Source organism: Chiloscyllium plagiosum, chromosome 1 (assembly GCF_004010195.1).
Source record: "Chiloscyllium plagiosum isolate BGI_BamShark_2017 chromosome 1, ASM401019v2, whole genome shotgun sequence".
NCBI classification, from domain to species: Eukaryota; Metazoa; Chordata; class Chondrichthyes; order Orectolobiformes; family Hemiscylliidae; genus Chiloscyllium; species Chiloscyllium plagiosum.
In genome coordinates this window covers 69,263,368-69,281,338 of record NC_057710.1, presented here as the reverse complement: position 1 = coordinate 69,281,338, position 17,971 = coordinate 69,263,368, and the positions used below count along the sequence as shown (strand labels likewise).

The 17,971-nt window shown below is 42.1% G+C and overlaps 2 protein-coding genes and 1 pseudogene across 9 annotated transcripts in view; 2 read left to right on the top strand and 1 right to left on the bottom strand.

Annotated features, from left to right (window-relative positions):
• The window catches only part of ddx4 (DEAD (Asp-Glu-Ala-Asp) box polypeptide 4), a 94,914-nt gene extending 78,081 nt beyond the window's left edge, over nt 1-16,833 (bottom strand). For 2 of the 8 annotated variants that reach the window (XM_043688816.1, XM_043688756.1), the window contains exons 1-3: nt 16,750-16,833; nt 9,036-9,134; nt 8,899-8,950 (exon numbers count right to left, since the gene is read on the bottom strand). In XM_043688816.1, coding sequence (XP_043544751.1) covers nt 8,899-8,950; nt 9,036-9,104 — 121 coding nt within the window. In that variant the 5' untranslated portion in view covers nt 9,105-9,134; nt 16,750-16,833. The other 6 variants (XM_043688788.1, XM_043688798.1, XM_043688807.1 and 3 more) reach the window with 6 other exon arrangements.
• LOC122539215 lies at nt 5,034-5,605 on the top strand (annotated as a pseudogene).
• Nucleotides 16,131-17,971, top strand: part of LOC122554945 (exosome RNA helicase MTR4-like) — a 41,001-nt gene continuing 39,160 nt past the window's right edge. The window contains exon 1 of the mRNA XM_043700399.1: nt 16,131-16,217. Within this exon, the coding sequence (XP_043556334.1) occupies nt 16,131-16,217 (87 nt within the window). The remainder of the gene's footprint in view (nt 16,218-17,971) is intronic.

Below are 17,971 nucleotides of genomic sequence, written 5' to 3'. Positions count from 1 at the left end.
TTCTTACCAGCCTTCGCTACAAGCAGTATTTAGGCCTAGCCACCTCTGAACAGGTGTCAATATTGTAAACAATACCATCCCAATCAAGCCTTCACAAAACATTTTAATATTAAAATCAGCCCTGACCAACTGTCTCCCAGAACTAACCAGATTACAGAACACCAGTTTTGCCAATTAGTATGTACAGAGGAACTTTGATTATCCAAAGAACGTGGCCGGGGAGTATTTCGTTCAGTTAATCGAATGCTGGATAACAGTTTATCAGAGCATCGGAACCTTGCGATCTTGCTGGATTATCAGATACTTGGATAATCAAGGTTCCTCTGTACTGGTTAAATACCTTTTAACTGGGCCATATCCCTTTAAGAAAAAGGTCAAAACAGCACTTAAGTGAATTTGCATGAATGAAAACTCTCACCAGCAAACAAATCTCACAACCCAGCTGCAGTCACCAGTTTAATATCCTTCACTCTTAAGTACAGGTACAATTTCTAACTTCGAGCATATAGGTCTAATATTTTCACTAACATTTACTAATTAAAAGACAAAAGGATAACAACTCAATTACGCAAGCAGATAGAACAGACACTCTTAATCCTATCAGGAGGAGCAGCCAACATTCAGCACGTATTTTAGCCCATCTCCTGTCTTCCAGCCCCTCAAACATTTGTGTACTATGGATAAAACAATGTCACACCATGGTCATAGAATTTTAATATATGTCACAACTGTATACAAAAATGATTTAGAGATGCCGGTGTTGGACTGGGGTGTGCAAAGTTAAAAATCACAACACCAGTTATAGTCCAATAGGTCTATTTGGAAGCATACTAGCTTTCGGAGCGCCACTCCTTCATCAGGCCCGAAAGCTAGTGTGCTTCCAATTAAACCTGTTGGACTATAACCTGGTGTTGTGTGATTTTTAACTGTGTACAAAAATGCTAGCACAAGAACTGTATTTTGGGATTCTCGAACTTGTGCTACTTGCGGTTTCTGATTAAAGAGGTTTTTCTTTTGCCACTCACTAATTTTGGTTGTTATTTGAACACAATCCCACAATTGCAAGAAAAGGAATTGTGGAATGGCTATGAGATGGCTTTTTGGAGCAACTAGTGGTGGAGCCCATTTGGGAACTGGCAATACTGGATTTTGTGTTGTGCAACAAGGCAGACTTCTTATAGGAGCCCAAGGTGAAGGAACCCTTAGAAGGGAGCGATCATTATTTACTTTGCAATTTGAGAGGGAAAAGACAGAATCACAAGTAACCATATTACAGCTGAATAAAAGTGACTACTGAGGCACAAGGGAGAAGCCGAGCAGGAAAGACAGTGGAACAGCAATGGCAGGAGTTTTTGGGAGTAATTCAGAAGACAACAGATTCATCCCTAGGAAAAAGCAGCATGGCACAGGGAGGATGAAGCAACGACAGCTGACGAGGGAAGTCAGGGATAGCATAAAAACAAAAAAAAGAGAAAAAGCATGTAATCTGGTGAAGGGCAGTGGGAAACCAGAGGTTTGGGAAGCTTATAAACAAAAGGCAATCAAAAAAAGGGATAAGGTTAAATGAGGGTAAGCTAGCCAGTAATATATCTCTAGAAATTCTTAGTCTTTCTTTCTTTATATAAAGAGCAAAAGAGAGGCAAAAGTGGAAATTGGGCCACTGGAAAATGATGCTGCAGAGACAGCAGTAAGGGAAAAGGAAATGGCTGACAGTCTGATTAAGACTGTGTCAGTCTTCACAGTGGAAGACAAGTAATAAATGTCAGGTCAGGGACAGGGGGAAATGTTTTTCTGTCTTGCAGGCAATACGAGACTACCTAATTATACTCAATAAATGCTGCAGTTTGGAGGAATACCCTAATCATACATTAGATCATTTCTCAAACAATCAGTTTAGGTTGTTTTTAGGTGGCAAGTGACTGTGGGGGAATGGCGGGGGTGGGGTTTGCATGAATAACTGACTAATGTAAAACCATGTATAAAGGGTGGACAATTCCTTTGTTCAGGGAGCCTCGCTTGACATGCTCCGCAAGCATCGTGATGAGTGTTAAGTGATCCTCCAAAAGCTTGTACTTGCTGAAATAAACTGTGACCATTCACAGAAGTTGGCGTATTGCAGTTGCATCAAGCGTATAAGCAGCTCAAGGAGGGAACCTAATAAGAGTGGGATTCCAACATATATGGAGCTTCTAGGCAGACTGAGTAAGTGATCACCTGCTTGGCGTTAACGTGAGATGGATGGGCCACGAGGGAAGATTTACCTTGATCTCTCTCACTAAAATATCACTCAGTCTACTCCTCTTCCCCTAGGATTCTGTACTAATAGAATCAGAGATAAATTACACATTTGTACACCAATGAGTTGGTCCCAAGGAGGTCAGAGTCCTGTATAGCAGGGTTTGAGGCCCCGGAACATTGTACATAGGTAAAGGATAACTACTGCATCTGTCTCAAACACCCTCCCTTAGATTAAGAAGGGAAATCCCCCACGTGAAGGTAAGGACCCTGAAGTAGGTGTGGAGACTGCGGACACTAAACTAGTATATGGAAATATGTTAGGAAGTTGAGACTTAAAAACAAAAAACAAAAAGGGGGCTGACGTCAGATAAGTCGGGTGTCAGAACACCTTTGCATCGGTTACGCTGGGATGATTCCCAAAATTAGGAACAGTTCAGGGCCTGTCAGGATGTTTAAGTAAAAAAAAAATTGGGAAATGAAGTTTAGCCGATCGGAAGAACTTGGGACATAGATAAAAGCAGAGAAGGCAATTTGGAAACGTAATATGGGGACTAAATGGAAAACTTTAATACCTGTGTGGAGAAAGACTGCTGAGAAAATAACAAATAAATCTAAACAGGCCAGCTGGGAGAATAAGGCACATCTAAGAGGGAGTAGATGTGCCTTATTCATGAGGGAAACGCTAAGTCTCGGGAGGTGCTGAAGAGTCAGTGCGAGGATTATTATACGAGTAGTGTTACAACGCAGCACAAGCCTTCCTAATTTAAAACCAGCAACAAAATTATTTATCCCGTGCAGTAATATATAAAACATTTGTGGGGCGAAGAGCTATTTAAAGAAAAAAAATTAACTATTTACAAATTCGGGGCAGCACAGTGGCTAGCACTGCTGCCTCTCAGCACCAGGGTCCCAGGTTCGATTCCAGCCTCGGGTGACTGACTGTGTGGAGTTTGCACATTCTCCCTGTGTCTGCATGGGTTTCCTCCGGGTGCTCCGGTTTCCTCCCACAGTCCAAAGATGTGCAGGTCAGGTGAATTGGCCATGTTAAATTGCCCATAGTGTTAGGTGCATTAGTCAGAGGGAAATGGGTCTAGGTGGGTTACTCGGAGGTTCAGTGTGGACTGGTTGGGCTGAAGAGCCCGTTTCCACATTGTAGGGAATCAATCAATTCCTTCCTCTAACCTATCTTTTACCTTCCCTTCTATAATACTAGTCCCATTACGATTTACAGGAAAATTCAATTTTTAAAACTAGCCAGCGGTCATATCTTCTCTTTATCTTGGTCGGTAGATTGGCTCTCTAGGTCATTGTTGAGGTTTTTCTCTGTGCAAACTCTTTCTCCAGTCAGGTACCTCTCAGAATTCTAACAGTCTACATCTGTTGGTCAGGTGGTAGTTCTCCTCCCAACTGTTGAATTTTCCCCAGTCGTATACCCCAAAGCATCGGATTGTGTCATTGGCTTTTAAGACTGTTAATATACTCAATTCAAACTTGAACAAAATTTGGTATTTTTTGGGGTATAATTTAAACTGATTGGTCTAATTCGAATCCGTTTTGTCATTTCCAAGCAACCAGCTACTCCAGTAGCTGGAGGAAGTGTCTTATTGAGAACAGCGCAGCAGGTCAGACAGCATCCAGGGAACAGGAGAATCGACGTTTCGGGCATAAGCCCTTCTTCAGGAATGGGGAAAGTTTCCCAAACTTTCCCCATTCCTGAAGGGCTTATGCCCGAAACGTCGATTCTCCTGTTCCCTGGATGCTGCCTGACCTGCTGCGCTTTTCCAGCAACACATTTCCAGCTCTGATCTCCAGCATCTGCAGACCTCACTTTCTCCTCTTATTGAGAACACTTGGTGCTAGCTTTTACTCTTAAAGATATAGAAAACCCACATCTTCATAGCAGTACAGAAAAACTAAGGAGAGGCAAAATAAGAAATCAGGGTTGAAACGCCAAGCCTGATCATCAGATGGGAATAAAATGGGAGATACCTCCTGAAGCATTATGTCCAATAATGCTTCAAAATCATGATACAGATGACCAGTTATGGTCACAACACAGATTTCTGATCTCCTCAGGGACACCTATTCAGAACTCACTATGTCCAAAATCTCCTCAAAGCTATCCTCCTCCCGAAGCAACTGGCTATAATCAAGTGTGCTGCTCATGTAATCGACAATACGGACATCAGCACTGGCAACGTCAGAGCTGATCAAGCTGCCAAAGACGTGGCAACAACTCAATTCTATTGTGCCCTCTATGAGCCGGCAAGCACTAATTCGATCACCTGCCTCAAATAACGGGCATACCAGACATTTTCACTGTGCAGTGTTAATAGAGGGACACCCCTGACCCAGAGAAACAAATATGGAAGACACATTCGCATTCTGCGTCAAAAGGCCTCTGGATCACTCGAGTTGGTCAAGTGTGTATACCTGTGTGTATATTTATTACCAATGCTTAATGACTGTCTTTATACAGATATGCACCTTGGCAAGGAGGGAACGAGGGAGGAAATGCAAAGATGCTTTCAGCAGCTAACAGTCTGAAGTTTCTTCATTCACAGGTAAAGCATGCCTTCAGAACAATGCCCACCCCCTCACCCACAACCTGATCCAAGTCGCTCTCCACTTGACCAGCCCCTGGAAATGTTACCCATTGCATACTCAGTGCCAAGTCACATTCCTGGGAACCTTGTTCATCGCTTCTATAGACAATTGACCCCGAAAAGTATCGCAGCCATTCTGGCAGCAACTCCTGCTCTCCCAGCACTGTCTGCCCAAAATAGGGGGAGACAATGGATTCAATCAGCTTTCCAGTCAGGAGTATGAAAAGTAATGAAGCTAACAACAGTGAAGAGGACGCCTATATGCTTGGTCAGTGCCCTTCCAATGGATATTAAACCACGTGAGCTTTACCTTCTCTTTCAACCATTTTTGGGATAAGGGTCACTGATCAAGCTAATATCAAAATAGCCAGTTCGCTTTGTTACATTTGGCAGCAGAGGTAAAGAATGCATTAAACAGCATTTGATTTGATCCCGAAAATTGTCAGACTCTCCTGTTGGAATTTGCAAAGGCAAACACAAAGATGGTCAGAAGCATTGATGGCTACACCTAACTCCACAATATGCACCCTGCCTTAGGAGGGCACTTCATTGCACGGGACCCCTACGACCTTGCAGAAACAGCACTGATCCCTGCATCCCCAAAGGCCTGGGCTCCCTATCCACAGTACATGACAAAACTGACCCCTGCCATTCCACACACTGTGTTCACCTACTCTGCGGCTGCACATCATGCTCAGATGTGTTGGTATCCTCCACCTGAAGCATCTGTGCAAGGATGGAAGTCTCGGTAGTTTTGTTAAGTATTTAACTGCCCTTATCAAAGAATTCAGATTTCTCTGTGGAGTGACGTGCAAGGACAGACTGGATTTTAGTTTCAGGTTGGAGTTTATGGAGGGAGATTTTGGATAACTTGCTTGTTCACACTAAATTTGGGGGAGGTTGAGTGATCACTAAGGACTGTGGATTTACAAACTTTACTGGTGAACTTTATTTTCACATGGGAGGATCCTACCTACGACATGGACTAATAATTCTTGTTATAATCATTGCATGTTGTGTGCCAATAAGTTGCTTAAATACTGGCTGTCAGATTCTTACAAATAAACTGGTAGCGCCTTTCTTAGCCACCATTTAGTTGATTATCATGGAATGTTAAGGAGGGAATGAGATGTTAAAAAGTCTATTTGTTCTGCGGACATGTAATAAATTGGATGTCCAGTAAAAAAAAACAAAGGGGGTTCAGTCTTGTCTTGCAGGCAGTATGTGACTCTGTAAATGCTGCAGTTTGAGGAATAACCTAACCACACACTGTTTTTGGGTGGCATGCGACTACGGGGAGTAACAGGGAGAGGTGCCTTGCATGCATGATTGTGATGTAAAACCCTGTACAAAGGGGAGGACAGATCCATTGTTCAGGCAGCCTCGCTTGATACGCTCTGCAAGCATCGTGAAGTGTTAAGTGATCCTCCAAAAGCTTGTACTTGCTGAAATAAACCATGGCTGTTCACAAAATCTGGCGTATTGCAGTTGCATCAGGCGTATAAGAATTTCAAGAAGGGAACCTAACATGGGCAGAGCAGAGTTTGATAGCCATCACCAATGAGCAGGTGCTAGGAAAATCTAATGGTGTGAAGCTGGCCAAATCACTTGGACTAGATGGACTAACCCCATAATTCTAAGAGAGATAGCTGAAGAGATAGTGAAGGCATTAGTGGCGATCTTGCAGGAATTGCTTCAAATCAAGAAGGGCCCCAGAGGACTTGAAAATCACTATGTGACAACCCCGTTTAAAAAAAAAGGAAGTAAGGCAAAACACTGCAAATTACAGACCGATTAGTCTAACCTCAATCTTGGGTAAGATTCTAGAATATATTGTGAAAGATGAGATTTCTGAATACTTCCAAGTACGTGGTAAACAGGGCAAAGTCAGCATGGTTTCATCAAAGAGGCTACATCCGGAAAATCTTCTAGAATTCTTTGAGGAAATAACAAGTAGGTTAGACCAAGGACAGCCAATGGATGTTATCTACCTGTACTTCAAGAAGGCCTTTGATAAGGCGCCACTGGCAAGGCAAGGGCCCATTGGGTTAGAGGCAAGGTGCTAGCATGGATAGAAGACTGGATGTGCGGCAGAAAGCAAGAGTAGGGAATAAAGGGTCCTTGTCAGGATGGCAGCCGGTGACAAGTGGTGTTCTGCAAGGCTCAGCTTTGGGACAACTTTTCACTTTATACATTAGCGGTCTAGATGAAGGAACTGAGAATATTCTGGGTAAGTTTGCAGATGAAACAAAGGCAGATAGAGGGACAGGTTTCATGGAAGAAGTAGGGAGGCTGCAAAGAGATTCGGACAGATTAGGACAGTGAAGCAAGAAGTGACAGATGGAGTACAAGTGAGCAAGTGTGAGGTCATGCACTTTGGTAGTAAGAATAGAGGCATGGACTATTTTCTAAAGGGGGAGAAAATTAAGCAGTCTGAAGTGCAAAGAGACTGTGTCAAAGTAAACTGGCAGGTTGAGTTAGGAAGGCAAATGCAATGATGGCATTTATTTTGAGAGGACTCGAATATAAAAGCAGAACGTACTCCCGAGGCTCTAAAAGAGAGCGAGCATACTTGTAGAATTACATTTCATTTTGCTCAAAAACTGCACAAATGCAAGAAAGATTTTGTAAATCCCTTTTCTTGTAGCAGAATCAGTGAACATTGAGGCACAGACAGCCTCACACAGGGCACTTCACACCTTCAATGCATTATCTGAGCTGACATGGCACCTATTGTTAAAGTTCACTTGAGAAAAACAAAAGTTTGGGATTGATGTATGAAAGAACTGAATCTAACATGGCCATTCTAAAAGATGAGACACTTAAACAATCCAAGTCTTTTTCAATATATCATTTCAGTTGCATCACACTAAACTTATGCTATAAAATTCTGTGTTCACAACCACCTGAAGGAGCAGTGCTCCAAAAACTAGTGCTTCCAAATAAACTTGATGGACTATAACCTGGTGTTGTGATTTTTAATTTTCTATAACCAACTGAAAGGTTGAAGTCTGAGGTGATTAATTTCCAGCTGTCTTGATACACAGATGAATGGAATATAATTCAGTAACTGCATAAAAAGATGTCTACCCAGGGATGTTACAGGGTCAGAATATTACAAAGCTGTTGCTTAGTGAAATTAGTTAATCAAGAAGTCAAAACAACCAAGCAATGAAGTAACCCAGGGATCCAGCAGTGTGTGCATTCACTTGTGACTGTACAACATTGCATGTGATATAATCAGCAGAAAAGCACTGGGATGGAAATACAAGAGTTATATTAATGAAACAAAGCAGTCCAGATTAAGGTAATAAATTCACCACTGCTGCAGATAGTGGTTTGCTCTGAGGAACACTCAAGACGACAGAGTACATTACTGCTCCTCGGATGCTGCCTGAACTGCTGTGCTTTTCCAGAACCACTAATCTAGAATCTGGTTTCCAGCATCTGCAGTCATGTGTTTACCTACATGAACTCTGTGCCAAGAGCAACAAAATCTTCAGCGACTAGGCCAGCAAAAGGCATCGAGAATTTATAAGCTTACGTGACAGACAACATACATCCCAACAGAGCAACAGAAAACTGAGCCTACAAAAGCAATCCACATATTGATACACAGGCATTCAAGAGAATACACCATCAGTAGAAAGCACTCACAAAGCTGAAAAACCAATTAAGCATGAAAGCTTTTCAAATTGAGCAGCTCCTAAAGCCTGGCTGAAACTACCCACTTGTCTTTATAGATAAAAGCAGAAATCACTAGGAAAGCTCAGTAGGTCTGACAGCAACTGGTGAGAAACCAGAGTTAGCTTTTTGGGTCAGGTAAGCGTTCCTCAGACGTTTGAGCTTTTCCAGCAATTTCTATTTTTGTCTCTGATTTATAGCAACCACAGTCAGTTTTCACTTATATTTACAGTTCTATTGTGAAGAAAGTGCTGAAACTAATATGCAAATTGACTTAATAATTCATTTGCCTTCTTAAAAACTTATGATTCTAAAATAATTAAACCAGATAAATTTTAAAAATACACCAGAAACAGAGGAGATACTTCACCTTTCAAGTCAAAAGATGGATTGCCATTGATATCTTCATTCATTAGACCAGCCTATATTAGAAACAAAAACACAAATCAATAATTGCTCGAAAGAAATGATGATTTAGAAGGAAGATCAAAACTATGAAATACCTACCATATCATTAAAAGATGGAATAATGGCAACTGGTTCTGTTCCTAATTCCGCATCCCAGTCTTCTGTCATATTGAGATAGCTTACTTATCCACAAATACACTAAAAAATTTCAAAGTGAACAATTATTCTTTGAAAACAAAACATACAGTTCAGAAGACCATTACAAAATTGTGACTCAACTACAGCCTGCTAATTCAAACTCATTGTCAGTTCCCTGAACCTTCTGATTATTTTCAAGTAGTCATCCCATTCTTAAGTAACAGCCACTCTAATGACCAATTGCTGAAGTCAGAAGTCACAACAGGTTTATTTAAAGTCCCGCTGCTCTGTCAGGTAAAGGACCTGATTTTGTCCACCCCACTCCAACACCAGCATCTCCACATTGCAACTGCAGTAAAGCACTCCAAATGCTAAACACCCTCTACCTTCTGCTTCCAATAACAATCCTGAATGTGAATTTATTTCTATATATTTGTCAAGTTACAAACCACTTTCAGGTCACACCCTTAAATGCATAAACAAGCATGATACAATTTTTAAACTGCTCCACTGAATTTCTAGCTAAAAATCAGGATTGAAGGAGGGTAACCAGACCCAAAAACACTGACTTTGCTTTCTCTCCACAGGTATTGCCAGACTAGTTACTCCTGCTATTTCCATTTCAATTTCATACTTAGTCACATTATACTTCATTTCCAGACCCTTGCCCACTCACTTCATCTATCCATATCCCTTTGTAGGCTCTTTATGTATTCTTCACAACTCAAATTCCAACCTAGTCACCAGGTCCATGCAGCCAGAAAGTAAATCAACAGGAATGCTGGTCAGGATCAGTATAATACACCAAGCAAGTATAAACAAGGCAAGGGCAGTGCAATAATGTAAGGCACAGTTAAGACAAACAGAAGAAAAACTAAATTGAAGTCTAAGACACTCTAGCACAGAACAATCAATTAGAATAGATGTTTATAATATTAACAACCAACCATTGTTCTTTACTACCACATGCAGGAAGTGCTTTCCTGTGCAGAAACTGGAGCTCCACTATCAGCTGGAAAAGTTGTGCACATCCCTGAGGCTCAGAATTGTGAATAGCATGTTCAAAAGGGAAAGAAATGTTACACCATAGTTTAATAGTGTGGAAGGAAAGAAGGAAGCGAGGCGGGGGAGGGGAGATCGCATGATTGCCAGGTGATACAAGAGAAATAGATAGACAGTGCACAAAGTTCCCCAGGAGCCCTGCTCACAAATTGGTTTTCCTATATGGAAGGTGAAGACAGTGTTTATTTCTCATCCCCCCCTGCCCCTCAATTTCATGGACATGGTCACTGGACAGATCAGCGCTTACAGCCTCTTCATATTGCCCTCTAGAAGTTGGTGGTTAGCCACCTTCTTGAATACATGCAGTCCAGTTATTGGAGGTAGACCTATAATACCATCAGAGAAGGAATTCCAGAATTTTGACCTAACGACATTGAAGGAATAGCAATATACTTCAAATTCAGAAAACTGAATGCATTGGATGGACACATGAACATAGTGGTGTTACCTATGTATCTGCTGCCCTTGTCCTTTTAGGTACAAGTGGCCATGGATTTGAAAAGTGCTGCCTGAGAATCGTTGGCAAATTTCTGTAGTCTCTCTCAAATGGTACACACTGCTGCTACTACTGAGCATCCGTGGAGAAGGGAGTGGATGCATTGCCCAGTGAGATGATATTGAACTACAAGTGTTGTCGGACCTGCACTCATCCAGGCAAGTGGGGAGAACTCCATCACACTCCTGACTTGTGCCCTGGAGATGGTGGACAAGCTTTAAAGAAAGTCAGGAGGGAAAACACTTGTGCAGGAATGCTAACTTCTGTCCTACTCTTGTAGGAAGTTAAAAACCAAACAACACCAAGTTATAGTCCAACAGGATTATTTGGAAACCCTATGTTTCAGAGCACTGCTCCTTCAGGTAGCTGTACATCAGGATCATAAGACAGTTTCTAGCAAAAGATTAGTGTCATGCAATTCAAATGATATACTGAACAAACCTAGATTGCTGTTAAGTCTTTCATGAAACTAGTGCTTCTAAATAAACCTGTTGAACTATAACCTGGCATTGAGAGATTTTTAAACTTTGTCCACCCTCGTCCAACACTGGCTCTGCCACATCATGGTCGCCAGTTTATGGTTAAATGCAATCAGGGCGTTGATAGTGGAGGCATTCAGTGATTATAATACCGCTGAATATCAACAGCAGTGGGTGGATCATCTCTTACTGGAGATAGTCATTGCCTAACATGTATCGTGAGATCGTCTAGGTCTTTTTGGATTTGAAAATGGACTGTGTCATATCTGAGAAGTTGTGAATGGTGTTGACCATTGATGATCTGCATAGTGAACTTCCCCACTTCAGACCTTATGATGGAAGGAAGGTCATTAAATGGAAGAGCTGAAGATGGTTGGGCAGACAATATCCTGCGGAACTCCTGTCGAGATATCCTGGAGATAACAGAATGGACCTCAAACAACTTATGTGTCAGGCTTGACTCCAGAGATCCTGCCCTGTTCTTATTGATTCCATTTTTGCTAGGGTTCCTTGATGCCATACTTGGTCATATGCAACCTTAATGTCAAGGGCCATCACTCTCACCTCATCTGTGGAAGTGAGCTCCTTTGTTTAGATTTTAACCAAGGCTGGAATGAGATCAGGAACTGAATGGACCAAGTGGAACCCAAACTGGATGTCACGCACAGGTGTCATAGCACTGTTGATGTATCTTCCACCACTTTACTTGTGATCAAGAATAGACTGAGGCAGTAATTTGGCCAGTTTGGATTGATCATGCTATTTATGCAAAGGACATAAGACATATCTTATCAATTTTCTACATGGTCAGGTAGATGCCAGCATTGTGGCTATACTGGAACAGCTTGGCTAGAGGTGCCATAAAAATTCTGGAGCACAATTCTTCAGTACTATGACTGAAATCTTGTCAGAACCCATAGCCATTGCACTATCCAGTATCTTCAACAATTTTTGATATCACATGGAGTGAATGAAACTAGCTGAAAACTGATATCTGGTGATATTGGCAACTACTGGAGGAGGATGAGATTGATAATCCACTCGACACTTACGGATGAAGATTGCTGCAAATACTTCAGTCTTATCTTTTGCAATGATGTGCTGGGTACTTCCAACACGGAGGATGGAATATTTGCAGCATCACATCCTTCAGTGAGTTGTTTGATTGTCCACCACCATTCACAGCTGAATGTGGCAGGATTGCTCAAGTCTGACCCATTGGTTGTGGATCCAGTCAAAGTGTCTCAAAACAAAAAGATAAAACAGAAACATCGAGAACAACCTGGATGACAAAGATAGACATTAAGAAATATTGTTATCTAATGGTGGTAGAAAATACAGTTAAGAACCAAACAGAAATATAGGGTAGCTCAGTGGTTAAAACTGCTGCCTCACAGTGCCAGGGTCCCTGGTTCAATTCCAGCCTTGGGCAACTGTCCGCGTGGAGTTTGCACATTCTCCCAGTGTCTGCGTAGGTTTCCTCCAGGTGCTCCGGTTTCCTCCCATAGTCCAAAGATGTGCAGGTCAGGTGAATTGGCCATGCTAAATTGCCTACAATGTTAGGTGCATTAGTCAGAGGGAAATGGGTCTGGGTAGGTTACTCTTCGAAGGGTCGGTGTGGACTTGCTGGGCCGAAGGGCCTGCTTCCACATTGGAGGGAATTTAATCTAACCTAGTCACAAAGTTCAAAAGAAATGAAAAAAATTCAAAGCAGCTAAGAGATAAGACTGGCAGCCAATAGTAAATAAAGCAGTGTCCCAAAGTCTTTAGGCATATAAATGGAAAGAGTAGCATTTAGGAATAGAACTAATTAAAAACCAGAAAAGGAATTTACACCATGCAGCAGCTGGCATAGGTCAATAGTTAAATGAATCCTTTGCAGCTTTACTTTGGTTAAAAACAAAGAAGGAGATGTTATCCCGGCTATGGTAACAGTGGAGGAAACTCTTACACTAGAAGGGTTCAAAATTAAATGTCAAAATTTTTGGCTAGAGTGTTGGCACATAAAGCTGATGAGGTATCAGGATCAGATGAGTTATTCGAAGTCTTCTCTCTACTCAGGAATGTGCCAGAAGTATCAAGAATTGCAAGCATAACAGCTTTGAGCAAGAAGGTTATAAGGATAGGCTTAACAATTACAAAGTAGCCAATTTAACTTCAGTAGTGGAGAAGCTTCTACAGATAATTATTCAGGATAAAATTAGTAGTCACAAGAAAAGAAAATGATGTTAGAGTATGAAGAGCCAGCATACATTCCTAAAGAGAAAAGTAATCAACTAACTTGGGAGTTTTTTTGAAAAGGTAACAGAAAAGGGTCAATGATGGCAATTCTGATGATGTAGCATACAACCTTCAAGAATATGTTTGCTATAATGCTCAAGGAAAGTTAAAAATAATAGAATTTAAAGAGGACAGTAGCAACTTGGAAATAAAATTGGTGACGTGATAGGAAAGTGGTCAATTAAATATTTTTCTGACTACAGATCTTCCAGCCTCTCACTTTTCCTGACCCAAAGGATGTGGATCTTGACATGCAAGGGGCAATTTCAAAGTTTTCAGATGAGACTAAACTTAGAATTATAAAATGCAGAGGATGACAGTGTGGGACTCCTAAAGGACACTGACAAGTTGGTACACTGGATAGAGAGGTGATGGATGAAATTAAATGCAGAGAAGTGGGAGGCATTTTGGTAGGAGGAATATTGAAGAGACAATACAAGTAGTACATTCATTAGGGGGTGCTGGAGCATGGGAACCTGGTTATATATGATCACAAATCACTGAAGGAGACAAGATAGTTTGAGAGAGCAATAATAGAGCATACACATTCCTGAGCTTTATTAACAGGACCATAGAATCTAAAACAAGGTGGTGATGTTAAACTGTAAAAGACATGTTAGACCACAGCTGGAATATAGTGTACAATTCTGGGTGCCATTTTATAGAAGAGATATGAACACATTGGTTCCAGGGTAAGAGACTTCAGTTAAGAGGATAGACTGAGGAAATTGAAACAGATCACCTTGTAGAGAACAAAGCAAAGAGGTGGTCTGATGGAAGGTTTCAAAATCAGAGGTTGAATAGCATAGGCAGGGACAAAGTGATCACACTCAAGAATGCACAAGAGGTCACAGATTCAAAGCAAAACAACCTGCAAAGGAGGATGAGGGGTAGTTCAGATAGTTGGGAGAGTTTGTAGTGAGAGACAAAGGAGGGCATTGGTGGAGGGACTGAATGGGTCTGTTGAAAAGCAGCCGAGGACCTGAAGGCAGCATGTTATATGCAGACAGACAATTAATTCCAAAACCAACGGCTCAGATCTAAGCTCTTCAGTCCACTGTAGTGGACAATTAACTTTCCAAGGAGGCGACAAATATGACGACCCTAAAGAATAGAGGAGTCAAAAATGGTAAGTTAAAAAGGGTGAATAGCAGCAGATACATGGGAACACCATCATCTGTAAGTTCTCCTCCAAGATACTTAACATGTTGACTTGGAAATAAACCACTCTTCTTTGTGTCACTATCAGAATTATAGATGGGCAACAAATTGCAGCTAGCCCAACTGCAATGCTCACATCCCATGAACAAAAGAAATATATGCAATTAATGCATGCCTTTATAAATTTAATTTAATCCTTCAAATGATTTCAATGATTTGTTCACTCCTATCCAGCAAGCATTCAATCTTGCTTCCTTACGTTAGACTAACGGAAGTACGTTAGTCATTCAATGCTCTGGCACCACAACCACAACCAGTGAACACAGGAAAGGGATGGTCAGATCTGGTGCTTCCCCCTCAAAAGATGTTTCTTTGAACACCCTGAAGCATATATACATAGAGACCTCAATTAATCAAGATTCCTCTGGACTTGGACCCTGGCAATTTATCAATTTTCATTGATAATTCCTCTTTTCCATTTGATCGTATCCATTGTTTCATACCTTCCACCACATTAATCTTCATCATTGCTTCCTTTCAGACAGATGGAAAACATTCAATATGATCCACCATTTAATCTTTCATCAGCCTGACTCTTAGTTTATTTTAAGAGGACAACTAAAGTAAGTGGACAGCTTTTGGATTTAGGAAGACATTTTCTATTCAGCCCTGCCCTTTTCAAGCCATACTTATCATGTGGATCTGCAGTTAATCAGTTTCATTAACCCCACTCTTCCTAAATCACATGTGGACACTAAAACGTGAAAATTCCATGTCACTGTCCATCTGAATTCTTGGTTTTACATGTTCTATATTGTTCCCGCTTAGTCCTCTGCAACTGGGGAGAACTTGGTCCAACAGCCCCATACAGACTCGTCCCCTCTGTTCAAATACTGTACAACCTGCCACACCCGGACAGATCACATGATCTCCACAAACAATCCCAATGTCACAAGTATTTAAAGTTCCTCCCTCTGCAGCATTTTCCCAGTAAATTACACGCATCCTACCCATTTCCTCTCTACAATAACCACGATAGTGATACCCACGAAAACCCTGGTGTGGTTTCAGGTGTCAAACCACTGGGTCCACATCCCCACCCTTCAACCATTAAAAGCAAAAAAGAAAATCCAACACGATGTGGACTGCACCATTTCACTCATTGGTCATTCGACGGGCTGCCAGAGAGCCCAATGCTTTAGGGAAGGCCTCGATAAACTCTACCACGCCATTAGCCAACACGAGGACCTGGCCCAGCCATTAAATAACACCTCGCTCCCGGCGATAAGTGCAGCGTAGCCGGGCCTTCGTGAGCCGAAGGGTGTTGCGACCAGTCCAGGTGGGATAGGTGACAGTCGGGCCAGTCAGCCGGCCTGGCGTGTTCCTCGCAGCCAGCCCCACGGCGAGCAACCGTTCACTTACTGAGCCCTCGCCTCCGTTTGGCGCGGTTTACACACTCACGTGGCCTTTCCCCCCCCTCGCACCCACCTCCAGTGAGATCACGTGACTACAGGCACGGCGCGCGCGCCCCCCCCCACCTGACGCACGGCTACGTGCCCATTGTGACGCGGGGACGTAATGGAACCCGGGCCCACCACAGCGGCCACGAGACCCTCACCAAGCGGAACCGCAACCTGCGAGTGCAACCGTGTCCAGTGGTGGACCGTAAGAAGTGGGACCCAAATGCTTCCTACTTCCTCCTGTTACTTTACCCATTCCCCCCTAAAAAAAAAATTACGGGGGAATTTTGAGCGCAAAACAAAACGACGATGTACCAACTTTCTTAAAGTCATTAAAAAGTCGTGTATTTGTAACATTTTTCAATTCCTTGTTAATAATGCTCTACAACTTCATGCACAGTTGTTTAAAATAGTTGTACTAACTTTTATGTATGACCTGCAGCATATATTTAAGTCAAAGTTCGAACGCAATAAAGCATGAAAGCAAAATAGACCAAGGCATAAAATTTAAACTATCAGCGACTAAGATTTAAATTCATGCCTTCTCGAAATAGTTCAGATGAAATATAATAACATAGATAACAATCGTAAATAGCTACTTAAGATCAATCGATTACAATACGGGGAAAAGATCTCCAAGATAAGCAGGGTCAAATATTTCGCTGAAGCGAGAAGTTCAACGATTATGCTTCCACCAAATTCCCTGTAAGAACCAACCAACCTGGTGCACCACTTACCTTCTCGTATAGCACAGTCTTTAAAGAAGCCACAATTTCTGCCTTTGCAAACTGCCTGGATATTCTCACCTTTAAGTACAGGCTGAAAACAAACCGCACATTTCCGGTGGGTCCTAAACTCTCCAGGCTTATGAAGGAAAGCATGCATCCCTGATCTAAATATTTACTGAGGAGGAATAGTCTCTTTTGAATGCTAATCGTGCTTTCTTGACATTGGTGTTTGCATATTGCTAACACTAGGTGGCACACGAATAATATTACAACATCGAACCAATAGTATTACAACATCGTACGAATTACACTCAAAATTACCAAACTATCTTTTGACAAAATATTGCATAAAATATGGAAAAACGGGAAATATAAAACAAACAGTCCCATTGTTACCGCACCAATTTGAGAATGTTTTGACTATATTATTTAAACGAGGTGTCCTTTCCCTAGGGTGGTGAATTTCAAGACGAGAGGGCATATTTTTAAGGTGAGAGGAGAAAGGGGCATTTTTTAAAATACAGGGGCCAAGGTCAACCAAGGCAAGAGCGAGGCCATGCTCTTTGGGAACTGGGCCGACCAATTCTTCATCCCCTTCACCGTCAGGACTGACCACCTGAAAGTGTTGGGTATTTGGTTCGGAGGGTCTGGGGTGTGCGTCAAGTCTTGGGGGGAGCATATCAAGAAAGTGAGGCAGAAACTGGGCAGATGGAAGCTACAGTCGCTCTCCATCGCGGGTAAAAACCTGGTCATCAGGTGTGAGGCACCGTCAATGTTGTTATATGTGGCACAGGTCTGGCTTATTCCCAGAATCTGTGCCATCACAGTCACTGGGCCATCTTCCATTTTGTATGGAGATCAATGATGGCCCTCCAGCATCTGCAGACCTCACTTTCTCCTTGTTATATGTGGCACAGGTCTGGCTTATTCCCAGAATCTGTGCCATCACAGTCACTGGGCCATCTTCCATTTTGTATGGAGATCAATGATGGCCAAGGTCCAAAGGGACTCGATGTACAAAGCTCAGGGCAACGGGGGAAAAAACACACCAAATACCACCCTCACCTTTGATGGCCACCTTTGTATGTGGCTGCATCAAGCTGTGCGTGGATCCCTGGTAAGCAAAAACAAAGTGTCACTACGTACTGAGGTTCTGCCTGTCCCCAGTATTGCAAAGGATGGCCCTGGCGTCGTTGCCGCTGAATGCTCCAAGTAGTTGGACCGTTCCGTA